We start from the raw sequence: 13,247 nt of genomic DNA, 5'->3' as shown, positions 1-13,247 counted from the left end.
TAAGGTGGTCTTGCACCACCTCGGAATGTTTTGCGGACCACCAGAGGTACATGTAGCACGGTTTGAGAACAAATTGTGTATAGATTTGAATAAAGCTCTTATTACTGTCTTATTTTTTTTGGTAATCTGTTAAAAACAATATTCAGACAAATTAAGGAATGACATTCAGTGGTGTTTTATCATTTTGTAGAACAGTGATTTGTACCATGCCAAGCTGTTCATGTGTTTTAGTCAGACAGTAAAAGCTTCTTCTTCTCAGGTTTAAAGGTTATCATTTTGGGGACTCAGTTGGAGAAGTGTTGGTTGTTGCAGTTCGGTTATTAAACTCAGAGCTGAACCCCTGACTGGGCCTCCTATTGGCTGACTGAGTCCATCCGGGTACTGGACACAAACTGGCCTATGAGGCAAAAGGTACCAATATGGCGGAGGTAAGAGGGAAAGCTGGGGAGAAGTGTCAGATTTTAAATCGATTTCTTTAACGGTTCAGATGCGACGCATTAACCTTCTGTTGGGATATATATCTAAAGTACAGTCTATTCATCGAATCGGGTCAGTTTTCGTGCAGATTGTGCCGAGCCTGAGGCTGTGCGGTGCGTTTTTCCAGAGCGCTCTGTCCGAGTCCGGAGGCCTTTTCGGCTTCGGATTCCGTTAGCTTATGCTAATGCTAACGCTAGCTGGTCTATTGCCTCGGCACCGCTGGAAGAAAAATATGTAACAGGGCTTTATTTAAAATCATTTCTAGTAAAATACGCTTTTAAAAAATCGAGTATGAAGTTGACATCGTGTGTAGGAGGCTTTTAATCCAGGGGGGTGTCTTGAAACGGTCAAATTAAAGCTCTGCTGCGCGCACTGAGGGTTTGTTTATGTGTGTGTTCCTCGGAGCTGCGCTAGCAAACAGCCTCCTCTGCTACGAGGCTGCAGGGATACACACTTTAAACTGCAAAGGCAAATCTTAAAACCAAGAAAAAACGTAGACGATGTGTTTCATTATGTTATAAAGCACTGTCGGTCTCTTACTGGCCATATTCGTGATGTTATAAAGGCCTGCTTTACTGTTCAGAGTAATGTCGCGCGTAAACTGCACAACTAATGTGTTGCTCTCTCGGCAGACCGTAACGGGACTGGGTATAACCCCGGCCTGTTAAACATCTTTTCTGTTATGTTCTGGTACTTTTGTATCTTAACTGTCCTCTGTTTTTATGTGACATGCACTTTTAATATATATATTGTGTTGTTCTGTCTTCTTTAGGCTTCCCTTGGGAGTTCGAGCCCTGGTATGTATTCAGAGCTGCAGTAGCGCTGTGCGTGTGAAAGTATGAGGGCTTTGCTGTCCGGGTTTAATGCAGACTGTGTTCCTCCTTTGCTTTGCTCTGCTCATACAGTTGGCTCTCTGTCATCGGAGGATCATGACTTTGACCCGACAGCAGAGATGCTGGTTCATGAGTATGATGATGAAAGGACATTAGAAGAGGAGGAGTCGCTGGAAGGAGAGAAGAATTTCAGCACTGAGTTAGCAGATCTGGAGAAGGTAAGTTTTTACAGTTGCAGGCGGATGACTTAAGATACTGACTGTATTCTGGCAACATGGACATGATTGCATTTAGACTACTGATTTTTTTTTTTGATTTTTTTTTTACATTGTTTTCCAAATTTTTCTGATTTAGTCAATTCAACAAGATGTAAACAGGCTCAATTAAAGTGGTTTAATGAGAAATCCACCCATGTAGAGGAGCTTAGTCATAATTGTGCAAAGCAGTGGTGATTCAGAACTGATGAGGAGGTTCCAGCCAAAATGGGCATTTGAACCATCACTATGTCAATGGTGAACATGACTGCTTGCCCTTTACTGCAGTACTACTGCTCATCTAGAGGTGAGCATTTCCAGCGTAAAGATTAGGACATGAAGGTGGAACCAGCTTTTCCATCTACAGGTTCTTTGGGGTAAATGTTTGGGAGGTGGGGTGTTTTTATTTATTTCCCTACCTCAGTTGAATTCTGATTTTTGTGTTCATGTGCTTTTCTTGAATCACCAAACTCACTGTTCAGAACAAAAAATAAAAGTTAAAATGCAGGTTTTAGAAAGGATGCAATACGTGATGTATAAAATACATCATGGCTGTTCATGGTTAACCCATCCTGTTTGTATGAATGTTTTTAAGGAAGGAAACATGCCACTGGAGGAGCTGTTGGCCATCTATCGATATGAAGCTTCGGTTAGTACAGCTGCAGGGTCGAGTTTGGACAGCTCTTCCGGTGAACTGGCTGATGAGCTGCCTGATATGACCCTGGATAAGGTAACTTTTGTGGTGTCATGGATTAATTGATATAGTAAAATGCATGCATTGAGTAAATGCAGACTGAATTTCGGTTTCATGCATGTTACATGAAATGAACAGAGGAATGCTGTAGTCATTCTTGTAGCTGCAAAGTTTGACTGGATATTAATTTTTTTTAAACTGATCGATTATTGTTCTTCTCTGCAGGAAGAAATAGCAAAAGATTTGCTGTCAGGTGACTATGAGGAAGAGACACAGTCATCAGCTGATGATCTCACCCCTTCTGTTACCTCCCATGAAGCCACAGATTTCTTCCCAAGAACCCTCAGATGTGAGTCCACTAGAAACAGTAGCAGTAGTGTAGAAAATTGTTGATTATTAGTCCAAAGATAATGAGATCTGAAAATATTTATTTCTCAGCAGTCAACTCTATAATGTTGAAACATTAGTATTGACAATGTCAAAGTCTTAAAAACATAGCACTGAAAAATGTTACATAATAAATCAATGACATTGATCTCATGAATATGGTCCTGGTCAACACTGATTATGGTGGTGATAATCTCTTATTACTTACTTTGTTTGATCTTAGTGATTCTTATGATGTGTATAATCCAGTCATTACATGAGTTAAGTCTGTGCTCATTCAGTTCTGCTTATGACACCAGTAATCTGTTAATCACAAGCTTTGTGTCTGCTTTCAGCAAATGCTACGTATGATGGTGATAAGGAATCTGAGGGAGAGGAGGAAGGTCTCAGCCAAGAGGACTCAAGGAAGGTCAGTGTTTCTTACAGTAAGATTATACAGTAGTAACTAGGGCTGTCCCGATCAAGGTTTTTTACCCGCCGATCCAAGTTTCCTAATGCTGACTATCAGCCTGGATCTTTGTGTTTCTATACGTAATATAATTTGGGTAAGATGTGCTAAGACAGAATAATAAACACCAGTAAAATCACAATTTGTAGTACCTGTTTTTATAATCCGACTAAATTCTTTTTACATTTTTTAAATTACAGTCCAGTCTGACTGACCTACCTGACCATTCAGCTCCCAGTTCCTTTACAGCTTTGCAGTCAAATGTTAGTTTATGTGCATTACTATTAGCCTCCGCCTCCTCCTCGGTTACAAATGCACTACTCCGAGCTGTTTTAGAACCAAAGAGAGAAACGTTGTTCTCTCGCTGAGTAAAGTCTGGATGGGAGTATCATTATATTCCCAAATCTATCTTAACTACAACCAAACTGGGTGGTTTTGGCAGTGTGGACAAAATGGAAGCAAATAGACAAATGTTTTCAAATCATCATTTTAAATATTAACTAACTAACTCTTCAGCTGCTGCTCTTTGAGCTGTTTGTCGTTGCTGTGTCACGTTTACAGTAAGACTCTAAGCTAACTCTAAACTGAAGTGTTTCTCTTCACTAACTTTCTCCTTTAAATGCAACAGTTACACTTTGCTGTTGAAACATACACAATGTAACTGCAGCACTATTTAAGGTGGAATAGAGAGTTCGAATTAGAACCAACTTTAGCTTTTGTTTTGGTTGCTAACTGGTAACGTCATTGCACTTATCAGTTCAAATAAAGCTCTGTGTTGTTTTACTAACTGAAATAATGTCACCAATGAACTAGGGTCTTAGGTGGTTTGCAAAAGTTTCAATGAACATTTGCAGCAGACGAGGATCATGTCTATTAATGGCACCTAGAATACAGCAAATGGCACTTTGCTACAGCAAACCTAGGGCTTGGAAGTTGATTGGAATCTTAAAAGCAGATGTCTAATCCGTTATAAATGCCTGGATCCCGAGTCACTGGATCGGAACGTGACATTCCTAATTTAAACATTAACCATTAACATAATTACCTAAAAGACTTTCTAATGATTGCTATCATGACGTTGATCATTGATCTCGGCCCATTAATCACCATATTGCAAATAATTAACCCATATGATTTTTAAGATGAGAAATGTGGAACCTAAATTTGCTACTTTTGCAGGAAATCATGGTTGGATCACAGTATCAAGCGGAGGTTCCTGCAGGCCTCAGTTTCTACTTGGACAATGAGAAGGGTTGGTAGACATGCTTTAGAATTTGTGAAAAGTGTTTATTTTCTGCAGCCTTATTTATATAGATTCATGATGTGACGTTTTTTCTACAGTATTGGATGTGTTTTCACAGTGAACCGTGTTCCCCTCTCCTTTGAGGTTTTGGTGCAGTGTTATCTTATTTTGAAACCTGTCTTTGCAGTGTTTGAGGAGGAGGACCAGTTGCTGTGGAGTCCTGATGTGTTGTCAGAGAAGAAGGTGGAAGACTACCTCAGACAGGCGTTATCTCAGTCTACAGAAAGCGGAACGGGAAATTCTACATTTGGGGGACACATACAAGACAATGAACAGGTCTGTAACACGCTAACTAAGTTGCAGTTTGTGTTCACTGAAAACCTCATAGCACACTAAGCCGTCAAAGCTTAAGTACTTGGCACTTTTAGGAACATTTAAGGAAGAATCATATCAAAAGCATTATTTCAGTGGTGATTTTTATTGACTGATGTTTCTGTCCCTTTCTAGGCTTTATATGAACTTGTAAAATGTAACTACAACACGAGTGAAGCCCTGGCATGTTACAGCAGTAATCTTAAGTCCTCAAAAGGTGAGTTTCTTTTTTTTGTCCCACGTCACCAGTGTTTCCCAACCAGTTATTTAAGGAACCAGTTACAGGTCACATTTAGCACTGTTTAGCTCCTACAACAAATGTTCCAGGTATTCTGTGTGTTTGATTGCTTGGTTCTGTTGCATGGAAAGCTGAGATTAAACCAAATAAGTGAACCAACTGGGAGTCCCTGAGGAATGGGCTGTGAAACTCTGTTTTAAAGTGGATTTAAGTGGAGGCGTGAGATAATCAATTACATTCTTTGCCTTTTTCCTTTTTTGTAGAAGAATCGCCACCATGGTCTGAAGAGGAGTGTAGAAATTTCGAACATGCACTCCAGATTTATGAAAAGAACTTTCATCTAATTCAGAAAAATAAGGTTGGTGCTAGTACCATATAATTGTAACATGGTGATATTGTTGTACAGTTTAAATAAGCCTTTAAATATTTCCCTTCTTTCTACATTTTTAGGTTCCAACAAGGACGGTTGCAGAGTGTGTAGCCTTCTACTACATGTGGAAAAAGTCAGAACGTTTTGACTACTTTGTTCAGCAAAATCGTTTTGGGAAAAAGAAATACAGTATTTATCCTGGAGTGACGTGAGTAAATCAGATTTTCAGATTTTTTTTTTTTTTTTTTTAATTCCATTTAACTTTTTGCTCATTTTAAGTTTGTTCTAAACTAAAGTATTGTTTTGCTTTTTGTTTGAAATAACATTGCAACAACAACAGATTCATTTACAAGAGCCTGCTGTGCTGATTTGACTGTTACTCACTAAATGTTCTCAAGAATCTTTAACTTATTTAAGTATAGATAATTCATATAAAGATTACAAATAAAATAATAAACCTATTGACGCATGCAATTTTTTATGCTTGAAATATTATATGCAAGTACATACACAGTATATTTAATGCTGCTATATCGCTGAAATCTCCACATTTTGTGAGTATCTGTGTGATATCTCAAATGCTCAGATATTTTTACCTGTTTCTGTATCGGGTTTTCCATCCACCAAGTTTTTACGAATTTTGGAAAATTCAGTAATTATATCTGAATTAGAAATGGCTAAAGCCAAAATGTGGAGAGCGGTGAATCCAGTGATGGGGAAACAACTGGCCCTAAGGATGATCGATCATGTCGCACCCACTTTTCAGGGTCCAAAGCTCTTCCAGAATAGTCTGGTATGTTTGCACTGCCGGATTTATGGTAGATGTGGTTGGGGTGGCACAGAAATGTCAGCTCTCATAAGGTGGGTCACTGCTCGTCCTGCTCAGCGTCTCTGAACCGCAAACAACAACACAGCCATAAAAAGACTGCAAACTGCTGTAAAGACGATTCTGCTTAAAACCAAGACCGAGTTTAATCTCTCCCTTTTGCTACTTTCCATGCCACTCCTCATAATGGTAGCCTAAGTCATTTAAAGTTTCTTTTTTCTAACTGTAGGAGATGGAGACGCTTATTTCCCATTTTTTGTTCTGCCAAAATGTCATTTTTGCATGTAACACTTAAATGGAAACCCGAAAATAATGGTCAATTATATTGTGCAGAAAAGAACTGTTATTTGGTACATAAAGAAAAATACCACTTATCTAGAAGGCAGAGTGAGACATGAAGCTTTTTTTCAACATGGTCATGAACTCTGGTTCACCAAACCAGTGAAAGAGAGAATTCAGGATACCTACATTTAATAGAACAGGAAAGGGGAACATTAACGTTGTAGGAGGCTGTAAACACATGCATGCCTTTTAAAAAGTGAATAGAAGTTTTAAATTACTGCACACATGCAAATGCAACCATTGTGTTCTCTTTTTCAGGGACCTGATGGACCGGCTCGTGGACGAGGCAGAGGGCCTGGCAGTGGACAGCTCTTCATCTGTGTGTTCTGGTGGAGCAGGAGGGAGGATGGAGGTATCAACAGAACAGCAACTCGGTCTTCTCAACACAATTACTGCTAGTGACCTGACGGGTGAGTTCCCTGTTGCAACAGAATGAGTAGTTCTCAAGAGTATGCAAACAGGATAGATTCAGCATGGTTAATTCGTTTTACAGTAACATCTTAGTCTGATGTACACTTATTTGCTACATTTGCTGGTCAGCATATGGTCATGGCGAAGCTGCAACCTTCTGTTGTTGAAGCACACACCCTTTTTAGCTCACAAAAGAGAGGACAAATTCTCTAGTAGCCTTTTTTTGCCATAGCAAGGTAGACAAAAGGCATCAGATTTTATAACCTCAGTAATTCTACATATATTTACATATCTCTACCCATTCAACCTACTACAGTTTTGCCCCATCTTCTCACATTGTCCATAGTGTTTTAGTCACTGTAATAGAAACAACCTGTTTGAAATAGCCTGTAAAGATGTGTAAAATATATTTATGACCATTCTTGGAACATAAAGCCATACAAATTTTGTATGAGGACCTCAATTGAAAATTGTTGCACATGGGCTTTTTAAAAAGTATTTAAGTCTGAAAGTATTTTAATATAAGTAGCTTATTAGTCCGCACACCAACTTGACCAGTAGATGGTTATTTTTATTATTATTCAGTGTCTTTTAGCACGCACACATTGTTTGTTTGTTTTTGTTTTGTTTTTTTTACAACAGCCAAGACATTCAAAGCTTAATCTGTGTACATGCTCAGTTGACGAAGGCTCAAACAGATGTGCAGTGCTGAACAGAAAGGCAGAGTTAGTCTAGTTTGTTTATTTCCAGTTTAAACATACTTGATTCAACAAAATAGATAATTACCATGTTTAATAGATGCATTTCAGCTCTCCAGGACCCCCAGTACTGAGCTGTAGTGTATTGAAGTGTCCAGTAAGGTTAATACTGCAATCCTGTGTGCAATGTTTTTCTCCAGCTCTGAGCAACACCGTGGCTTCCGTCTGCAGTCCAGCGGATATGAGCTGTTTAGACTCCTCTTACTTCCCCCCTCTGGAGAGTTTACACCGTGGAGCACTGGGTCATGACGAAGCGCTGGGCTACCCCGCAGGTGGCGATTCTGGCTGCCTCAGTGTGCTGGACTCGGCCTTCTACCGCTCTGACCTGGGCCAGCTGGGAGTGTGCAGCAGTAAGGACTGCGAGCGCCCCTCTAAACGCCTCAAAATGGGCCTCTCTGAGACCTTCATCAACGACATGGCCGTCACAAACCTGGGCGTGGACTATGAGGGGAGACGCACGCACCGCATCACGGGGGCCAAAATGGCCGTGTCCGTCACAGACTTCAGTAGCATAGCGGGCGGAGAGCCAAACAGTTTCATCAGCTCTCACTCCCGCCACCACCAACACACTGCATTGCAGTCTGACTGACCACAGTGTGCCCTCACATACACACCCCTCCTTCCAGCCTGTACAGATATTCCCACTGACTGAACCTTAGTTTGTTTTCTAATTATGTATTAATATACTTTTTTTTTTTTTCTTTTTTTTTTTTTTTCCTTTTTTCTTTTACTTTGTTTTTTGTTCTGTTTTTTTGTAATATGACATCAGTGATGTCTTTATTGTACAGAGCTAAGAAATCTTGATTTCTCAAGAGTTTAAATAGCCATTTATTTTTCTGGTCCTTATTATATTTAATATCAATATCCACCTCAATTTACAGTTGAACCTAAATGCTGGAGTAGAGAGCTGTGGTATTGCCTCTCTTACCGTACTCATCCCTATAGCAGTACCCTGCAGACTTACTGTCCCATGAAAACTTCAAACTTGTTGCCAGAAGCTACATTGACTTCTGTTTTTTTCTTTTTTTGTATCTTTTAATGTTTGTAAGTTGTTGTGTTTTTTTTTTTGTTGTTTTTTTCTAAACTGGTACTATTTTCAGTGTTTACACAGAGAGACACCGGGCCTTGGCAAATGTAGCATTTTGTATATCAGGAAATTTTCTCTTTAAATTAGATATTTCTTGGAGTAAAACGACGACCTATATAACAAATGAAGAGCACTTCTAAGAGCTAGAATGTTTTGGCTTTCCATGTTTTGTTTATTTTATTGTTTTTTTTTTTTTTTTTTGTTTTGTTTTTTAGCTCTTCTCTTTGAATGCATGCAACGTATCCTGTCTGCATATTTGGTTTAGTTTTTTTGGAACCCTGAAACGGCCACTGGATATTAGTGTTTTGTACGAACAAATTGCTTATTTTGTCTAATTTGTGGTAGCTGTGGTTTGATTGTTCTAGTTGGGCTGGTTTCAAGTATGTTTAAGCTTTAAAAAAAAAAACCCACTGTTCAGCAAGCAACTCCACATGACCGATATTTCCCAGGGTTCCTTTGTGTCTTGGAATCAAACTTCTCGATGAGAGTTAGGAAAGGGGTCAGTTTCAGTAAAGGCAGTGGACACATTTATTTTAGGTCTTACCCTGCCACCAAGACACTAGCTTGAAAGATGTGCACGCAGTTCTACCCCTCGTTGTTTAGGCTGACTCGCGTTAAAGCTTGAGCCTTTTTGGAGACCATGGGTAGTAAATTTTTTTTGCATTCCTTGATGAGGAGATCTTAATGTGCGGAGTTGAGAGGTGTTGTGTTGTTGACATGAAGTCAATGCAGAAAGGCTCGTTTGACCCAATGAATGCCAATTTACAAGGGGTTTCAAGGAGAATTTGGGCTTCGGTTGGTCCACCGAGTTTGTCGGCAGTATTACAATGAACCTTTTTTTTTTTTGTATTTCATTTGTAAATATGTTAAAGGCAAGAGCTGTCATTGGTCCTTTGGAGGCGTTTGGAGGTTTAAAGTCCAACTTAAATACAAAGCCACTGCTTACTGTCTCACATGGGTTTCTGGCAGTATAGATACTGTTCTGTCATAACTGTTTGCTTATGCAGTTCTAGTAATCGTAATGTCAGTTGATACCTTGGTAATTATTGAGTAGTGTTACTTTAGCTATGCAGAATCTGTAGCTGCACCAGAGGTACCGAAGATATGAATGTTACCTGATTTGACCTCTAATCGTTGAGCTCGCTGTCTTGTATGAAAAGATTTCCTGCTAGTATTCCACCACTTTTGTGTACTGTAGGCCAGTACAGAGCATCAGAGAGGGCCAAGAGGTTTGGATGCTCCATCAAAACCATCAGCGCTGTTCTGGGCATCCAGCACACAGAAGACTATGGAATACTTTAGTATACTTAATGGCCTGAACGTGTTCTGGGACTAAGTGATGCAAAAATGTTAATGTTCCTGTTTTTCATGGCAATAATGTGTAGATATGTACAGACTGTTTTGAACTCATATTTCTTATATTCCTTAAAATGTTATTGGTTTCTTTTTGTTGCAGTAAGAGACTAGAGACATCTAAGCCATGCATGCCAGATGTGGCTGTTTGGAAATTACCACTAAAAGTCTATTTGTTGCTTGGGGTGGGCTTGGGAGGGGGGAGGTTATGTGGGGTGGGAGATGTATAGATGTTTGAATGGCACATACTCTTTTGGTGACATTGATTTTGGGAAGCCCCACTACATGAGCGAGACTATTCACCTCATTTTGTATGTACAAACCCATTTCCGCTTGTGGAGCGTGGAGTTCCATACGTGTGTTTGCAGAAGCTGCTACTGCTAATGTGAAAACTTCACCTGTTAAGTGTGGGCTCCTGAGAGCTAGTGGTCCAATCGAATGCACAGCTGTGTCGTGTTTATACGTCCAGAATTATTACTAGAGTCGTATGTGTATGCTCTACAGCAGGACTTCCTCAGTAAGGTAATTCAAAAGTCAAGGAGTGTCTTGATTTTGGCTTATGTGACCTTGCTAACCGAGGGATCCTGCGTTTGAAAGTATCTGAAACGAGAACCTTCTCCATCTTTCATTACTATGTAATTCAGTAGCGTGCTTGAAACAGCAAATCCAGATTTCCACCCAGTTGGCAGAGCACTAGAACACGAATGTAACCTGCCTTGTCACTGAGCCCAATACAGGCTGGACATGCTAAGGCTTTCAAAAAGCTCTCCAGTAACTTGATCCACTCATAACGCTTCACTGGTTGTGATGTTTGTTTTGAACTTGCTTCAGTGAGACTGTAAAGAGCTAAGAGCATGGAACTGACGTTGAGCCGTTACTTCTAGGTGCTCATAATCTTTTTTTGGTTACTTACACTTGTATTGATGATACACCATAAACTGGCCCCAGCCATCTTCCTCAAAGATACATCAAGCATAAAGTTCCCTCATTTTCCAATTTTTTGCATAACGTAGTTGAATTTTGGAGGGGGAAAAAATTGTGTGTGTGTATATATATATATACACACACAAGTTGTATCGGCCTATAGAAATGCGTAACTCACTTTTTAAAGTTTTTGATATTTAAAGTTGCTTGGACGATGTTCTCAATGGTTTTGGGTGTGTTTGTTTCTTAATTTTTAAACTTGGAAACAAAATGATAGACTTGCCGTATCAGATTCATTCATGGGGGAGAAATAGATAAGGGAAAAAACACATTTGTGAATAAGACCAACATATACTATAAATGTTTATCCAGAAATATAGACAATCATAACATTTATTAACTGAATTATTCAGACATATTGTTTATAACATGTAAATACAATTGTATTGCTTTTTGTTTGGGTTTGTTAGGCATTATTTTGTATTTTTTGTTGTACTTTATTACTTGATGTAAAACATCCAGAAATAAAGCTCTGGAATCAGTTGTGAGATAGTAGGAAATCTGTGCATTTATTACTCAGACCCCTTTTTTAATGAAGCAAACCTCAGTCTCAGCTTTAAGCTTAAACAGTACTGTGTAGAGGTGTTAGGCACCGAAGTACATTATTGAAAAGAGCTTCAGCAATAAGAGTTTCCACTGAAAAAAACTTCAGATCTCATTAGAAGAGAGGCAGGTAAACATAAATACAGTAAAAAGGAACAAGTTGTTCTGATTTAGAAGAAATGTGTTTAGATCTTGTGAGCTAGTTTAATGAACAAAGCTTCAAATCAAGCACTTTGTTGTGAAGCTACTTTACAGAATTCCAGAAAGTAACATAAAACATGTGACCCTAAGTAAGCAAGCCAGAGGCAGCAGCGGCAAGGAAAAATGATTTTAAGGCTGGAAGAAAAACCTCACAAGGACAGACCCATCCTCCTCTCGTCCAAACTACTTATAAATAACAAAGTGGTATAAAGTCCTTATAAAGGCTTATTTTTCATTTGTTTGTCAAATTATTCTCACAAGGCAGCCAATGTGCTCAGAGGAAAGCGCCCCAGCACCGCCACACCAGCTAACTGACTCTGTGCCACGTAACATCACTTTACTAGTAATGAGGGGAGAGAGCACGGCCAATTGTGCTCTCTCACGCCCTGACCACTGATGGCAAAGTGATATGCCTCCTGATCTAAAAAAAATGAGAAGAATAGAGTCCATGTACACCTTAAAGCAATCAGTAATGGATGGGGCAACCGGTCTGAGGCAGGTGGTAAGAAAGAGAGCCTTTCATCAGTGTCAGGTGTCATCTACTGTTGATGTAAAAGTACTTCTAGTATTTATTTGAATATCAGTGTTTTAGTGTTTCATAGTATAAAAAGTGCTGAAATGAAAACACTGACAATTCAAAATCACCACACATTTAATTCAGATGTACAATGTCCTGCGGAATCCTCCTCTGAACAGCACAGGATGAATATAGTGACAGAAATCTAAGCAATTCTCTTTTTCACACTCAAAAGAGAAAAGAGGGTCCCGATCCATTAGTGTAGTGCAATGTGGCCTGAGCAGCTCAGCTTGTGATATAACAAATAAGCTGTAATACTAACTTAATCCAGAAGTTAACTGCTGCAGACGTGCACTGAGGGACAACATATTAAACTCGGATGTGAAAAGGTCTGTGCTGTAAATGTGATACAGCACCTGAACCTATGAGCAGACAGACCCAGGACATGGTGTACAATTATGCTTAAAAATAATCTCTATGTACATTTTAACAATAATTTATTCCGTTCCTGTAAAGTGAAATCTGGCGAGTCCTCTTGCTGAGGAAAAGAATTAGGCAACAAAAACCATTTTCCACGGTTAATGGCTTTGGTAAGACGTGCTGAACTACCATCACTCCGGGCCGCCACGCTGCAAACAGAGCAAACACACATTAGTTCTCTAATATAGATTTCTTTAACATGACAGCCATCGGCTACTTCACAACTTTCCTAATTCCAGATATCTGAGAGACAAAAGCAGCGATCTATCGTTGGGGGCTAGCGCCAAGTGGTTGCACGGGTGAGGCAGAAAACAGGTATTCCAACCGCATTATACCATTCTGAACTATAATATATATCCAAATGTTTGTGGACATCTCTTCTAATGAGCATTCGGCTACTTTAAGTAGCGGACACAGATGTGCAAATGA

General features: G+C 39.4%; 2 protein-coding genes across 2 annotated transcripts in view; one reads left to right on the top strand and one right to left on the bottom strand.

The window, feature by feature from the left end:
- Nucleotides 1–394: 394 nt before the first annotated feature.
- mier3b (mesoderm induction early response 1, family member 3 b) lies at nt 395–10,270 on the top strand. Its single transcript, XM_072681501.1, has 13 exons — nt 395–428; nt 1,250–1,274; nt 1,383–1,528; nt 2,160–2,294; nt 2,484–2,607; nt 2,981–3,054; nt 4,273–4,345; nt 4,524–4,672; nt 4,844–4,925; nt 5,210–5,304; nt 5,397–5,524; nt 6,743–6,894; nt 7,794–10,270. Exons 1-13 carry the CDS (start codon nt 420–422, stop codon nt 8,240–8,242), a joined length of 1,641 nt encoding a protein of 546 aa, XP_072537602.1. The 5' UTR covers nt 395–419; the 3' UTR covers nt 8,243–10,270.
- A 2,185-nt stretch (nt 10,271–12,455) lies between these two features.
- Nucleotides 12,456–13,247, bottom strand: part of kgd4 (alpha-ketoglutarate dehydrogenase subunit 4) — a 4,235-nt gene continuing 3,443 nt past the window's right edge. Inside the window, exon 5 of the mRNA XM_072681509.1 lies at nt 12,456–12,967. Within this exon, the coding sequence (XP_072537610.1) occupies nt 12,950–12,967 (18 nt within the window). The 3' untranslated portion in view covers nt 12,456–12,949. The remainder of the gene's footprint in view (nt 12,968–13,247) is intronic.

This window comes from Salminus brasiliensis, chromosome 6, assembly GCF_030463535.1.
Source record: "Salminus brasiliensis chromosome 6, fSalBra1.hap2, whole genome shotgun sequence".
In the NCBI taxonomy this organism is placed as follows: Eukaryota; Metazoa; Chordata; class Actinopteri; order Characiformes; family Bryconidae; genus Salminus; species Salminus brasiliensis.
Note: the sequence above shows the minus strand (reverse complement) of the source record. Positions and strands in the feature narration are given on the sequence as shown.

Coding starts and splice junctions, on each gene's coding strand:
- mier3b (XM_072681501.1), top strand. Junction 3,055..4,272: donor GCCAAGAGGACTCAAGGAAG/GTCAGTGTTTCT, acceptor CTACTTTTGCAG/GAAATCATGGTTGGATCACA. Junction 4,673..4,843: donor ACATACAAGACAATGAACAG/GTCTGTAACACG, acceptor GTCCCTTTCTAG/GCTTTATATGAACTTGTAAA.